Source organism: Mercenaria mercenaria, chromosome 2, assembly GCF_021730395.1.
Source record: "Mercenaria mercenaria strain notata chromosome 2, MADL_Memer_1, whole genome shotgun sequence".
NCBI classification, from domain to species: Eukaryota; Metazoa; Mollusca; class Bivalvia; order Venerida; family Veneridae; genus Mercenaria; species Mercenaria mercenaria.
This window is the reverse complement of record NC_069362.1, coordinates 91,026,591-91,039,609: the sequence shown is the minus strand read 5'-3', so window position 1 is coordinate 91,039,609 and position 13,019 is coordinate 91,026,591. Positions and strand designations below refer to the sequence as shown.

At 37.4% G+C, this 13,019-nt stretch overlaps 1 protein-coding gene across 1 annotated transcript in view; it reads left to right on the top strand.

The window, feature by feature from the left end:
- The window catches only part of LOC123564559 (Ig-like and fibronectin type-III domain-containing protein 1), a 95,613-nt gene that overhangs the window by 60,794 nt on the left and 21,800 nt on the right, over positions 1–13,019 (top strand). Inside the window, exons 22-23 of the mRNA XM_053527261.1 lie at positions 3,728–3,885; positions 12,692–12,824. Coding sequence (XP_053383236.1) covers positions 3,728–3,885; positions 12,692–12,824 — 291 coding nt within the window. The remainder of the gene's footprint in view (positions 1–3,727; positions 3,886–12,691; positions 12,825–13,019) is intronic.

Sequence of the window (13,019 nt, the reverse complement as noted above, 5' to 3'; positions counted from 1 at the left end):
TTAGGACTCTTTTCATAAACAACTAGTCAAAATAAAGGAAAAAGTGAAATGAAGTGGTTGAGTGTTCCCATTCAGTCCCTACTGGGTGGAGAGTTTGAAGCTAGTGGATCGGATAGTATTTCCTGTTGCATCTTATATTGGTGTTTTTTTCTGTCACTGGATCACAACGTATGATCTCATTGATTTGATATCATACTATTGCTGCACGTTTGTATGTAGTCTTCAATGCCTTGAGACTCTACATATGTACTTGGGATCTATATTGCTGCTTCTTTGCAAAGAGGCATTCCTATATAAGATATGTGTAAGGTTCTTAGGGGGACACATTAAAAACCAGAATACCGGTATATAAATGTAGAAGACGGACTGAATAATCACAAAACATTGATTCAAAAACAAGTCTCCAAGCAAGAGGAAGATATAGAGAAGCTGTACATCAGCCTTGCAGAGCTATGCAAGCATTCAACTTGCTCTGTATAAATATGCAAAATGAAATATTAATCTAATCTTAAGATATGTGTTCTGTTTGCATAAAATACTCTACGTTTTTCTCTATACTCTTGATCGAAACTGGATAAGAGCTAACATAAACTGCGCCATTCCGGCACAGTTAAAAAAAAGATCATCACTGGCACTACCAGCACTGATTTAAAAACCGGCACCATACCAGCACCACTAAAAATATATCACTGCTGTCACCACAGCATCGCTAAAAGTAGATACCAGCACAAATCAGGCACTAAGAGTATCCCAGTTAGCCATGAAAAAGCCAAACTGGCCTCTCATACTGGCTCCAGTAACGGCACTGGCACCAACTGGCACCAGAGAGTATATAAGCAATATGCAGCAACATGCTGCACATAATGCAAGCTAAAATTGTCTTATTCAATGTAAATAGTTACCTTTCTGAGACTTGATTTAATTTCTTGTCGAGACTTTCAACTCCATCTCAGAGTCTTCCTCAGGACTCTGATGTCACATGACGATGGTGGACATGACCTTCTGACATACATGTGATAAGTTCAGAATCCCAAAACTGGAGGTTTGCCATTTTTCAGCTGGAGTTGGGGTCTCAAAACTGGAGGTTTTTTATCGACATAAATTAAGCGCGCGGACACAAAACTTGGTGATAAAATCCAAAATTTTAGGCTACAAAATAACACATAAGTCTACACCAGAAGAAACAATTGATCCTCATAATTCTTGATTTGAATTTTGACAGAGTTATGCCACTTTTTAACTTACATTTTTTGGTTAAAGTTTTATATAATGTCCAATATATCTGTTACATTCAAAGCTATTGACTATTATGCCCCTTTTACTAGCAAAGCTTTAACTGCCCCTTTTACCGGCAAAGCTTTAATTCAGAGTCAATCACTGAGAAAAGTCGAGCATGCTGTTTTACAGAAGTTAAACAGATTAAATTTGTTGAAACAAAGTCTCAATTTAGGTCTGGAATGGTGGTGAACATGCATTAACATTATTCTACTCGAGGACTGAAGAAAAAAACGAAGCCCTAAATTGGTCTGAACACAACCCATAAATTATGTAAATTCCTTACCCCACCCACTTTCGTATGAAAATACTGATAATGATTTTGACATGAAAAACAGAAAACAGAAATGCATCAACATGTATTTACCCTTACCAAAATAATGTAGATTGATGTTATCATACAAATGAGTGTGTGTTTTCATCCAATTTTCAATGAAATAAGTCCGATTTATTAGCAAATTAATTTGGTAAACATTGGAAGAAAATGGCGTAACTGCATAAGGGGAAATAACATTCATGTTCTAAAAATAGTACTGGGTTGGTTTTTCCAACAATTATTTATGTGATTTTATTTTCTTTGAATAATCAAAAATTCATTTCAGCTGGGAATGATTTCTTGTGACTTGGAGTTTTTTTGCTTCACATTGGTAAAAAAATGGAGCCTAATTGGCATTGAGAATGGGTTGATATTCGGCCCCATGAGACAGGTGGAAAAGGCCCTGCTTGTCTAATCCCTTATCAAAACAATTAATCATGTTATCAAAATTCACCTGTGAAAAACAACTCTTTCCTCCAGCTACGTGTCAAACATGTATAATACACAACAGTCGGTGACACTTTGATTTACTGTGTAAACATGTTTGGCACTCCTCGGTAATTATCAACCAAGTCATAATATAGATTTTTTGTTTTTGTTCAAAAGCGGAAGAATTATGGTTTTAGTCGGGAGACGGGAGGCAAGGTGAAAAAATCGGGATTTTGACCCTCCCACGCGGGAGATCACATGTATGCCTTCCGATAGACTGGCGGAGGTCATAGCCTGTATTTTCGTTCTGATTGGGGGGCCCCTTTCATGATTTCAATTGCTTCTTTGATCTTATGTCTCACGGTGTTATCTTCATGACTGACAACCCGGATGTTATCCCATGATATTGAAAGGATCTATAGAAAGTCTATCGTAAGGTTGTGTCATGTGACCACCATTGTTACCTGACATCACAGTCCAGAGGAAGACTCCGAGATAGAGTCGAAAGTCTTGACAAGAAATTAAATCTAGCCTCAGAAAGGTAACTACATTTGTATCTATGTTGAATCATCACGGCTGAGGCAGGAATCAACCTACGTTCTATGATAAACTGGCCTAGTTATTACCATCAAGTCCTTTGTAGAAGTTCACAACTGCTGAACGAAACTGGTCAAGGAAGATGTCTAGCCAACAAGAGAACATGTCCTCTATAGCTCACACCAAGCCGTATTATACCAGTCATATAAAGGAGTTTTTGACTGCTATCCCATTTATTAATAGGGAGTGTGAAAAGGAATATCTTAAAACTTGGATAAAATAAGGGAGCTCTATTGGAATTTTTCTACAAAAAAATAATTCACCTTTTGAATAAACTTCTTTTCCTAATTATATAATATAAACCTGTATTGTGTCATTCTGTACATTCATTACATTATTTAACCTTTAGCCTGCTAAATTTCTAAAATGGACTGGTCCATCATTCATTTTGGGCAGTACCATTTATTATTTGAAGGGGTGTTCACTGAAAATTTACAGACTGAATAGCGAACAGTGCAGACCGTGATCAGACTGCACGGATGTGCAGGCTGATCTTGGTCTGCACTGGTCGCAAATGCAGAATCACTTACCGCCAGCAAGCTAAAGGTTAATGCCGGTGGACTCTCTAATGTGTTCTTAGTTTCCATATCTACTGGTTTTGAGATAAGATCGAATAGTCCACTACAGAAAAAAATTGAGGTAACATCGTTTCGATATTTGAATGTTTAAGCCTAAATTCATCCCATGATATATGCCATAGCCTAAATTCATTTCATATTTGAAGGCTGTAGCCTAAGTTAATTCTGTAATTTAAGGCTTTGCCCTAACTTTATTCTATACTTGAAGGTGATAGTCAAAACCTTATTAGGAGAAATAGTTAGTCTGCTGTGCAAATAGATCTACGGGGAAATCCTTTAATTTCATGGACATGAAATTTGGTGGTTTATGGCAAAAACAGTTATTTCATGGAATATGGATAGGTAAAATTTGGCTTCCGAAAAGAAACTGAATGGAAATTTGAAATTTTATTTGTTCTTCAGGATTTAATTTCATTGATAGAGTCATCCACAATATCCATGAAAATGACCTTCCCCTCCTCCATGAATATAAATGATTACACAGTATATACATCATTGACTAAATATAAATGTTATTTTTTTTGTTACTCAGGCTTGCTGCCAACACCACCGCAGTATGTGAAGGCTGCTGTCAAGTCCAGTACTGACATAATCATGAAATGGACACATCCAGCCAGTAATTGTAATTCCAGTTGTTTTTATGTCACCTATATCTGGGAAGACAGTAATAAACAGGCTGTTAACAAGAGTGTAAGTACACAGTATGGTAGTATTTTATTAGCTTACCTGTATAGGTGGATGTTCCAGCTTCTGAAACTATTGGTCAGAATTACCCCAAACTTAGTCTGTAGCATCCTGGCAAGGTTCTTTCTCAAATTTATCCAGATGAGGGCTCTTAGCCCCTTTTAGGGGCCGATAGAGCTAAAAATAGAAAAAAAAACCTTTAAATGATTTCTCATGAACTGCTTGATGGATCTTCATCAAACTTGGTCTGTAATATCATTTTAAGATCCTGTCTTAGATTAGTGGGGCAAGGTGGGGCATTTGGCACCTTTTAAGGACCATAAGAGCTAAAGCTAGAACAAATCTGTAAACAACTTCTTCTCATGAACTGCTTGATTGATCTTCATCAAAGCATCGTAGAATCGGTCCCTCTTAGGGACTGCTAGAGCTAAAAATAGAAAAAAAATTAATAGCTGCTCATGATCCACTTGATGGATCTTCATCAAATTTGGTCTTGACACTTTACCTGTTTTATGTCTTTTATGCTAAACACAGCTGCTGTTAATTTTTATGATTCATTGTGTCAGTTTCAGGTAAGCGACTTAGGGCCATTACGGCCTTCTTGTTAGTTTTTGTATGACAAAATAAAATATATGGAGAGCTACATTACTTGCCTTAATGTTGGTGTCTGTTTCCCCCCCCCCCCCCCCCCCCCCCACAACCCCTCGGTTAAAGATTTGATGCAGTTTCACTTTATCTCTGTTATTATGTCTCCCACCACACAGTGGTGTGGGAGACATATTGATTTACTCCAGTCAGTGTGTCTGTCTCTCACAAAGCTTGTCCGCACTCTAAGTCGAACATTTCTCATTGGATCTTCACCAAACTTGAACAAAATGTGTTGGACCATAAGACCTCGGCCAAGTTCGATAACTAGCCAAATCTGCTTAGGCACTTTTGAATTATGGCCCTTGAATTACTGATTGGATCCATTCGTCTAGACCATCCAGAGAAACTAGTCATTTTTCATCGGGCAGCACTGTCACAAAGCTTGTCCGCACTCTAAGTCAAACATTTTTCATTGGATCCTCACCAAACTTGAACAAAATGTGTTTGACAATAAGACCTCGGCCAAGTTCGATAACTAGCCAACTTCGCTTAGGCACTTTTGAATTATGGCCCTTGAATTACTGATTGGATCCATTTGTCTAGACCATCCACAGAAACTAGTCATTTTTAGCTCGACTTTTCGAAGAAAATGTAGAGCTATTGCACTCGCCCTGGCGTCGGCGTTGGTTAAAGTTTTTGATAAAGTCAAATATTTCTGTTACTATCAAAGCTATTGACTTGAAACTTAAAATAGTTATTTACTATCACAGTCTACACCAGGAGAAACAATCCTCATAACTCTGATTTGAATTTTGGCAGAATTATGCCCCTTTTTAACTTAGAATTTTTGGTTAAAGTTTTTGATAAAGGCAAATGTCTCTGTTACTATCAAAGCTATTGACTTGAAACTTAAAATACTTATTTACCATCAAAGTCTACACCAGGAGAAATAATCCCTATAACTTTGATTTGAATGTTGACAGAATTATGCCCCTTTTTAACTTAGAACTTTTTGTTAAAATTTTTGATAAAGTCAAATATCTCTGTTGTTATTAAAGCTTTTGACTTGAAACTTAAAATAGTTATTTACTGTCAAAGTCTACACCAGGAGACACAATTCCCATAACTCTGATTTGAATTTTGACAGAATTATGCCCCTTTTTAACTTGGAATTTTTGGTTAAAGTTTTTGATAAAGTCAAATATCTCTGTTACTATCAAAGCTTTTGACTTGAAACTTAAAATACTTATTTACCATCAAAGTCTACACCAGGAGAAACAATCCACATAACTCGTATTTGAATTTTGACAGAATTATGCCCCTTTTTAACTTGGAATTTTTATGCCCCCGAAGGGAGGTATATAGTTTTTGAACCGTCTGTCTGTCCGTCAGTCTGTCGGTCTGTCCGCAATTTTCGTGTCCGTTCCATATCTTTATCATCGATGGATGGATTTTCAAATAACTTGGCCAGAATGTGAACCACAGTAAGACGACGTGTTGCGCGCAAGACCCAGGTCTGTAGCTCAAAGGTCAAGGTCACACTTAGACGTTAAAGGTCATTTTTCATGATAGTGCATTCGTGTCCGGTCCATATCTTTGTCATCCATGGATGGATTTTCAAATAACTTGGCATGAATGTGTACCACAGTAAGACGACGTGTCGCACACATGACCCAGGTCCGTAGCTCAAAGGTCAAGGTAACACTTAGACGTTAAAGGTCATTTTCATGGTAGTGCATTCGTGTCCGGTCCATATCTTTGTCATCCATGGATGGATTTTCAAATAACTTGGCATGAATGTGTACCACAGTAAGACGACATGTCACGCGCAAGACCCAGGTCCGTAGCTCAAAGGTCAAGGTCACACTTAGACATTAAAGGTTATATTTCATGATAGTGCATTGATGGGCGTGTCCGGTCCATATCTTTGTTATTCATGCATGGATTTTAAAATTATCGGGCATGAATGTGTACCACAGTAAGACGACGTGTCGCGCACAAGACCCAGGTCCGTAGGTCAAAGGTCCTAAACTCTAACATCGGCCATAACTATTCATTCAAAGTGCCATCGGGGGCATGTGTCATCCTATGGAGACAGCTCTTGTTGTTAAAATTTTTGATAAAGTCAAATATCTCTGTTACTATTAAAGCTTTTGACTTGAAACTCAACGTAGTTATTTACTGTCAAAGTCTACACCAGGAGACACAATTCCCATAACTCTGGTTTGAATTTTGACAGAGTTATGTCCCTTTTTAACTTGGAATTTTTTTACTGGCAAAGCTCTGGTTCAGAGTAAAGCACTGAAAAAGTTGAGCGCGCTGTCTTACGGACAGCTCTTATTCATTAGGCAGTTGTGGGAGACATGCGCTTTTCTCAAAAGCGTCTCTAGTTACTTCATTGATTTTCTTTATTGTTCCCCATCACCACTCACATCATATGAAACAAATGCTTTAACTCTTGCACCAAAATTTAATGATTAATGCCCACTTTTTTACTTAGATTAAAGTTCTGATGTACCTTTGCTTTATCTCTGTTTTGATTTTAACAAAAGATAGTTGTCATAATATATCATCACAGATGGAGCATTACAAAAGGTCTGTAACTTCAGCTCAAATATTTCATAAATTTAAAATATGCCCTGAATTATTTAGAATTTCAGGTTAAAATTTTGATGCATTTTCACTCAGTTTCTCTCAGTTATTACTACATTGATTTGATTCATACAAAGTCTTGAAATAGTTTTTCCACATGTAATTGTGGCAGAAATATTCCATGAATTGTGTACTTTTTATGCTTAGATATTCAGGTTAATGTTTTGATGCATTCCACTCTATACATGTTATTACTGAATTGCTTTGAGTGAAACTTAAATTGTTTTCCAGCTTCATCATCCTTCTCGGGTTACGTATCAATCCAATGATGGCTTTAGTTTCCTGAGATATACCCTATTTCTATATCAAACACCAAAATAGTGGAACTGTCTCTTCTGACAGCTCTTGTTTAGTGTGTTTGTATCAAAGATGGTATCGCATTAACGGTAAACCATTAGTTGGAATATGTTGAAACATCACAGACTTGTTCCCTGTGATGATCTGATATGCAGTATAACTTCCATAACTCTAGTTTAGTTTGTTACTGTTATGCCCAAGATTTTGTATGTAAGCTGGTATCTATGATTTACTTTAAAAGAAATTCTTTGCTTTTTTTGGTACATCAGTGAAATACCACTCAGGCATGGATGGCTCACTTGAGCTTTTCGTTTGGTCTCAAGTCTTTTATTATACCCCCATATACAAAGTATTTGGGGGCTATATTGGAGTCATGCATGTCTGTCAGTTGGTCTGTTGGTCCATCTGTCTGTCTGTTCTTCCATCAATCTTGTGCTCTCTATATATAATCTAAACCACTGGAAGGATTTTCATAAAAGTAGCATCAGTTGTTAAACTCGTCAAGGCAACTTGCACAGTGTACAACCCAGGTCACTAGGTCCCAGGTTAATATTACACTTGACCTTCAAAGGTCATGATTGCAACAGGCAACAGTTTACTTTCCTAGTATCAAAGCAGCATCTTGGGGTATTAATCACATTTAGTAATAGCACTGATATTTTTTTTTGTTTGGAAACTTGAAAACAGGATGACTAAGAAAATTAATGATGCTCATTCCCTTGTGACTTTCAGTGATTGGAGTTTTACTGTAGTTGCTGTCATTGTATTCATTGTCAACTTCTTTTTGATAAGGCATCTGAATATTCAAGTGTTGTTGTTCACAGACAGCTCTTGTTATTTGTTGTATTGACATAGTTTTGACAAAAAGTCAACATGAATTGTCAAAGTATGATAAATAAAAGTTTTTAGCTTGACTATTCGAAGAATAAGAGTTCTGTTGAATTTACCCCAGCATTCACTGTTGTTGTTGGCATTTCTTTCAGGTTAAAGTTTTATGGCAATTTCAGTTTGTCTTCTTAACTATTGTCTCTATCTTCAATCCACACAAAAGGATTTATCTTAGTAAGGGTCAGATATCTTTTGGTTCAGGGTCAGGTACCTCAAAGGTCAAGGTCACTGGAGTCAGATTTGTAATTCAGCATCGGGTAAAGTTGTATGCCTAGCTTCTCAGTTTCATTCTATCATTAAAAGTCAAAAGCAATTTGCTGTGACAAGCATATATTGTGACAGTTTTGACACTCTGAGCTTTATCTTATATCCCCCTGTTTCAGTCTCCCCACTCCACTAAGATATATCTTTTATCTTATATTGTTCCTTAATGTCCCTCATACCCCCACCCCCACTGTACTTTTATACACCCAGCACCCCCACATCCCCACACTTCTACATTTCTTTTTTAAGTGCTTTCATTTTGCCATATTGTTTCTTAGTAACTCTCAAACACACAACAAGGGTAAAAAATCTTTACATGTTTTCTGTTGCATTCACATTTATTTGTCATTTTCTTTTCTGTTTTTAGCTCACCTGAGCACAAAGTGCTCAGGGTGAGCTATTGTGATCGCTCACCGTCCGGCGTCCGGCCGTCCGGCATCTGTCCACACTTTCCTTTAAACAACATCTCCTTAACCACCAGGCCAATTTTGATGAAACTTCACAGGGATGTTCCTTGGATGGTCTTTTTTAAAAATTGTTCAGAGAATTGAATTCAATATAGAACTCTGGTTGCCATGGCAACCAAAAGGAAAAACTTTAAAAATCTTCCTGTCCAAAACCACAGGTCTTAGGGCTTTTATTAGCTCACCAGAGTCAAAGGCTCAGGGTGAGCTATTAGGATCACTCACCGTTCGTTGTCCGTCGTCCGTAAACTTTTACTTTAAACGACATCTCCTCATAAACCGCTAGGCCAATTTCGTCCAAACTTCACAGGAATGTTCCTTGGGTGAAGCTCTACAAAAATTGTTCAAACAACTGAATTCCATGCAGAACTCTGGTTGCCATGGCAACTGAAAGAAAAAACTTTAAAAATCTTCTTCTCAAAAACCAGAAGCCCTAGAGCTTAGATATTTGGTATGAAGCATTGCCTAGTGGACCTCTACCAAATTTGTTCAAATCATGACCCCGAGGTCAAAATTGACCCAGCCCCAGGGGTCACTTGATTTTACATAGGAAAATCTTAAAAAATCTTCTTCTCAAAAACCAGTAGCCCTAGAGCTTAGATATTTGACATGTAGCATTGCCTAGTGGACCTCTATAAATTGTTTAAATCATGACCCCCGGGGTCAAAATTAACCCCGCCCCAGGGGTCACTTGATTTTACATAGGAAAATCTTTAAAAAAAAATTATAAAAATAAACCAGAAGGCGTAGAGCTTAGATATTTCATATGTAGCATTGCCTAGTGGACCTCTACAAAATTGTTCAAATCATGACCCCCGGGGTCAAATTAACCCCGCCCATTACTTGATTGTACATAGAAAAATCTTCAAAATTTTCTAAAAATAAACCAGAAGGTCTAGAGCTTAGATATTTGACATGTAGCATTGCCTAGTGGACCTCTACAAAATTTGTTCAAATCATGACCCCCGTGGTCAATATTGACCCCGCCCCAGGGGACACTTGATTTTTATTTCTAAAAGTAAACCAGAAGGCCTAGATCTTAGATATTTGACATGTAACATTGCCTAGTAGACTTCTACAAAATTTGTTCAAATTGACCATGGGGTTACTTGATTGTACGTAGAAAAATCTTCAAAATTTTCTAAAAATAAACCAGAAGGCCTACAGTTTAGATATTTGACATGTAGCATTGCCTAGTGGACCTCGACAAAATTTGTTCAAATCTTGACCCCTCCCAGGGGTTACTTGATTGTACATAGGGAAATCTTCATAAATTTTCTAAAAATAAACCAGAAGGCCTAAATCTTAGATATTTGATATGTAATATTGCCTATTAGACTTCTACAAACTTTGTTCAAATCATGACCCCCGGGGTAAAATTGGCCCCGCCCCAGGGGTCACTTGATTTTACATAGGGAAAATCTTCAAAAAATTTCTAAAAATAAACCAGAAGGCCTAGAGCTTAGATATTTCACATGTAGCATTGCCTTGTGGACCTCAACAAAATTTATTCAAATCTTGACCCCCGGGGTCAAATTGACCCCGCCCCATGGGGTTACTTGATTGTACATAGAAAAATCTTCAAAATTTTCTAAAAATAAACCAGAAGGCCTAGAGCTTAGATATTTGACATGTAGCATTGCCTAGTGGACCTCTACAAAATTTGTTCAAATCTTGACCCCCCGTGGTCAAATTGACCCAGCCCCAGGGGTTACTTAATTGTACATAGGGAAAACTTCATAAATTTGCTAAAAATAAACCAGAAAGCCTAGATCTTAGATATTTGATATGTAACGTTGCCCAGTAGACTTCTACAAACAGTGTTCAAATCATGACCCCCGGGGTAAAATAGGCCCCACCCTAAGGGTTACTTGATTGTACATCGGAAAATCTTCCAAAAAATTTCTAAAAATCATCAGTTTGACATTTTGAAACATGTAGCTCATATTTCTCTGGTGAGCGATCCAGGGTCATCATGACCCTCTTGTATTTGGTATGTAGCATCATCTAGTGGTCCTCTATGAAGAATGTTCAAATTATTCCCCTAGGGTCAAATATGGCCCCGCCCTGGGGGTCACATGGTTTACATAGACTTATATAGGGAAAACTTTGAAAATCTTCTTGTCAAAAACCACAAGGGCAAGGCATAGAGCCTCAATATTTGGCATGTGACATCATCTAATGGTCCTCTATAAGGATTGTTCAAATTATGCCCCTGGGGTGAAAAGAGGCCCGGTCCTGGGGGTCCCAAGTTTTACATAGACTTATATAGGAAAAAACTTAAAAAAATCTTCTTGTCTGAAACCAAAAGACCTAGGCCTTTGATATTTGGTATGTAGCATTGCCTTTTGGTTCCCTACAAAAATTGTTCAAATTATGTCCCTGGGGTGAAAAAGGCCCCACCCCAGGGGTCTCAAGTTTTACATAGACTTAAAATAGATTTTTTTTTTTTAAATCTTCTTGTCTGAAACCACAAGACCTAGGCCTTTGATGTTTGGTATGTAGTATTGCCTCGTGGTGCCCTACCAAGATTGTTCAAATAATGCCCCTGGGGTGAAAAGAGGCCCTGCCCCAGGGGGTCTCAAGTTTTACATAGACTTATATAGAATTTTTTTTTTTAAAATCTTCTTGTCTGAAACTGCAAGGCCTAGGCTTTTGATTTTTGGTATGTTGCATTGCCTAGTGGTCCTTTACCAAGATTGTTCAAATTATGCCTCTGAGGTAAAAAGAGGCCCTGCCCTGGGGGTCCCAAGTTTTACATAGACTTACATAGGAATTTTTTTGGCTGAAAGTTCAAGGCTTAGGCTCTGTAGCATTGCCTTGTGGCTCTCTAAAAGAGTGTTCAAATTATGCCCCTGGGGTGAAAAGAGGCCCTGCCCCGAGGGTCACATAGTTTTTACATGAGTTATATAGGAAAAAATTCTTCAAAAATTATCTGATCATATTTCCTAGACTGTTTAGTTATATTTACCTTATGACACCAAGTAATTAGGGGTCACTTGACTGTAACCTTGACCTACTGACCTACTTTCTAGTTTTTTAAGATACAGCCTTGAAATTTGGATGACAGGTACAGTTTTGAACACCGATCTTAAAACTGACTTTTAGTGACCATGATTGTGACCTACTTTTTTATTTTTTAAGATACAGCCTTGAAATTTGGATGACATGTACAGTTTTGCACAACTTTCTTAAAACTGATTTTCAGTGGCCTTAAATGTGACCTACTGACCTACTTAAGCTGATTTTCAGTGGCCTTGAATGTGACCTACTGACCTACTTTCTTGTTTTTTAAGATACAGCTTTGAAATTTGGATGACATGTATAATTTTACATGCCGATCTTTAAACAGACTTTCAGTGACCATCAGTGTGACCTACTGACCTACTTTATTGTTTTCTGAGCTACAGCAAAAGGAATTGGACCACCTGTTATATTTCTTTTACAGATTTCAAAAGTAATCTTGCATAATCTTTACCTTGACCCACTCTCATTTTCTTGTTTTTAAAGCTTTAGCTAGGAAATTTGTTCAAGCAAACAACTCTACTCAGGTAAGCGATATAGTGCCATCATGGCCCTCTTGTTTGATGATGAGTTGTGCTTCAGTATTTTATACACTCAGACCTAAACAAATATTATGATAACCTATATATTTATAGAGAACTAAGTTGAACACCTACACCTTCTCCAACTTGAAACCCATGACAACGTACCGTGTAGCTGTTGGCTCGTACAACAAAAATGGGATGAGCTTGCCTTCGCCATACATCATCATAACCACACAAGCTGACTGTAAGTATACACAAAGTTGAATGTTAAAGACAATGCAGGAGTGTCAAAAAAGTGGTATTTTTCTGCAGAGGATCTTTATTTGTAGATAAAATTACACAGAAAATATTTAAATGTAGAATCAGATGGTCACTGGTAACAGGTGATCTTTAGCACAGGTTTGACTGCATTTTTGTTCTCCTTTTCTGTTGCACTTCT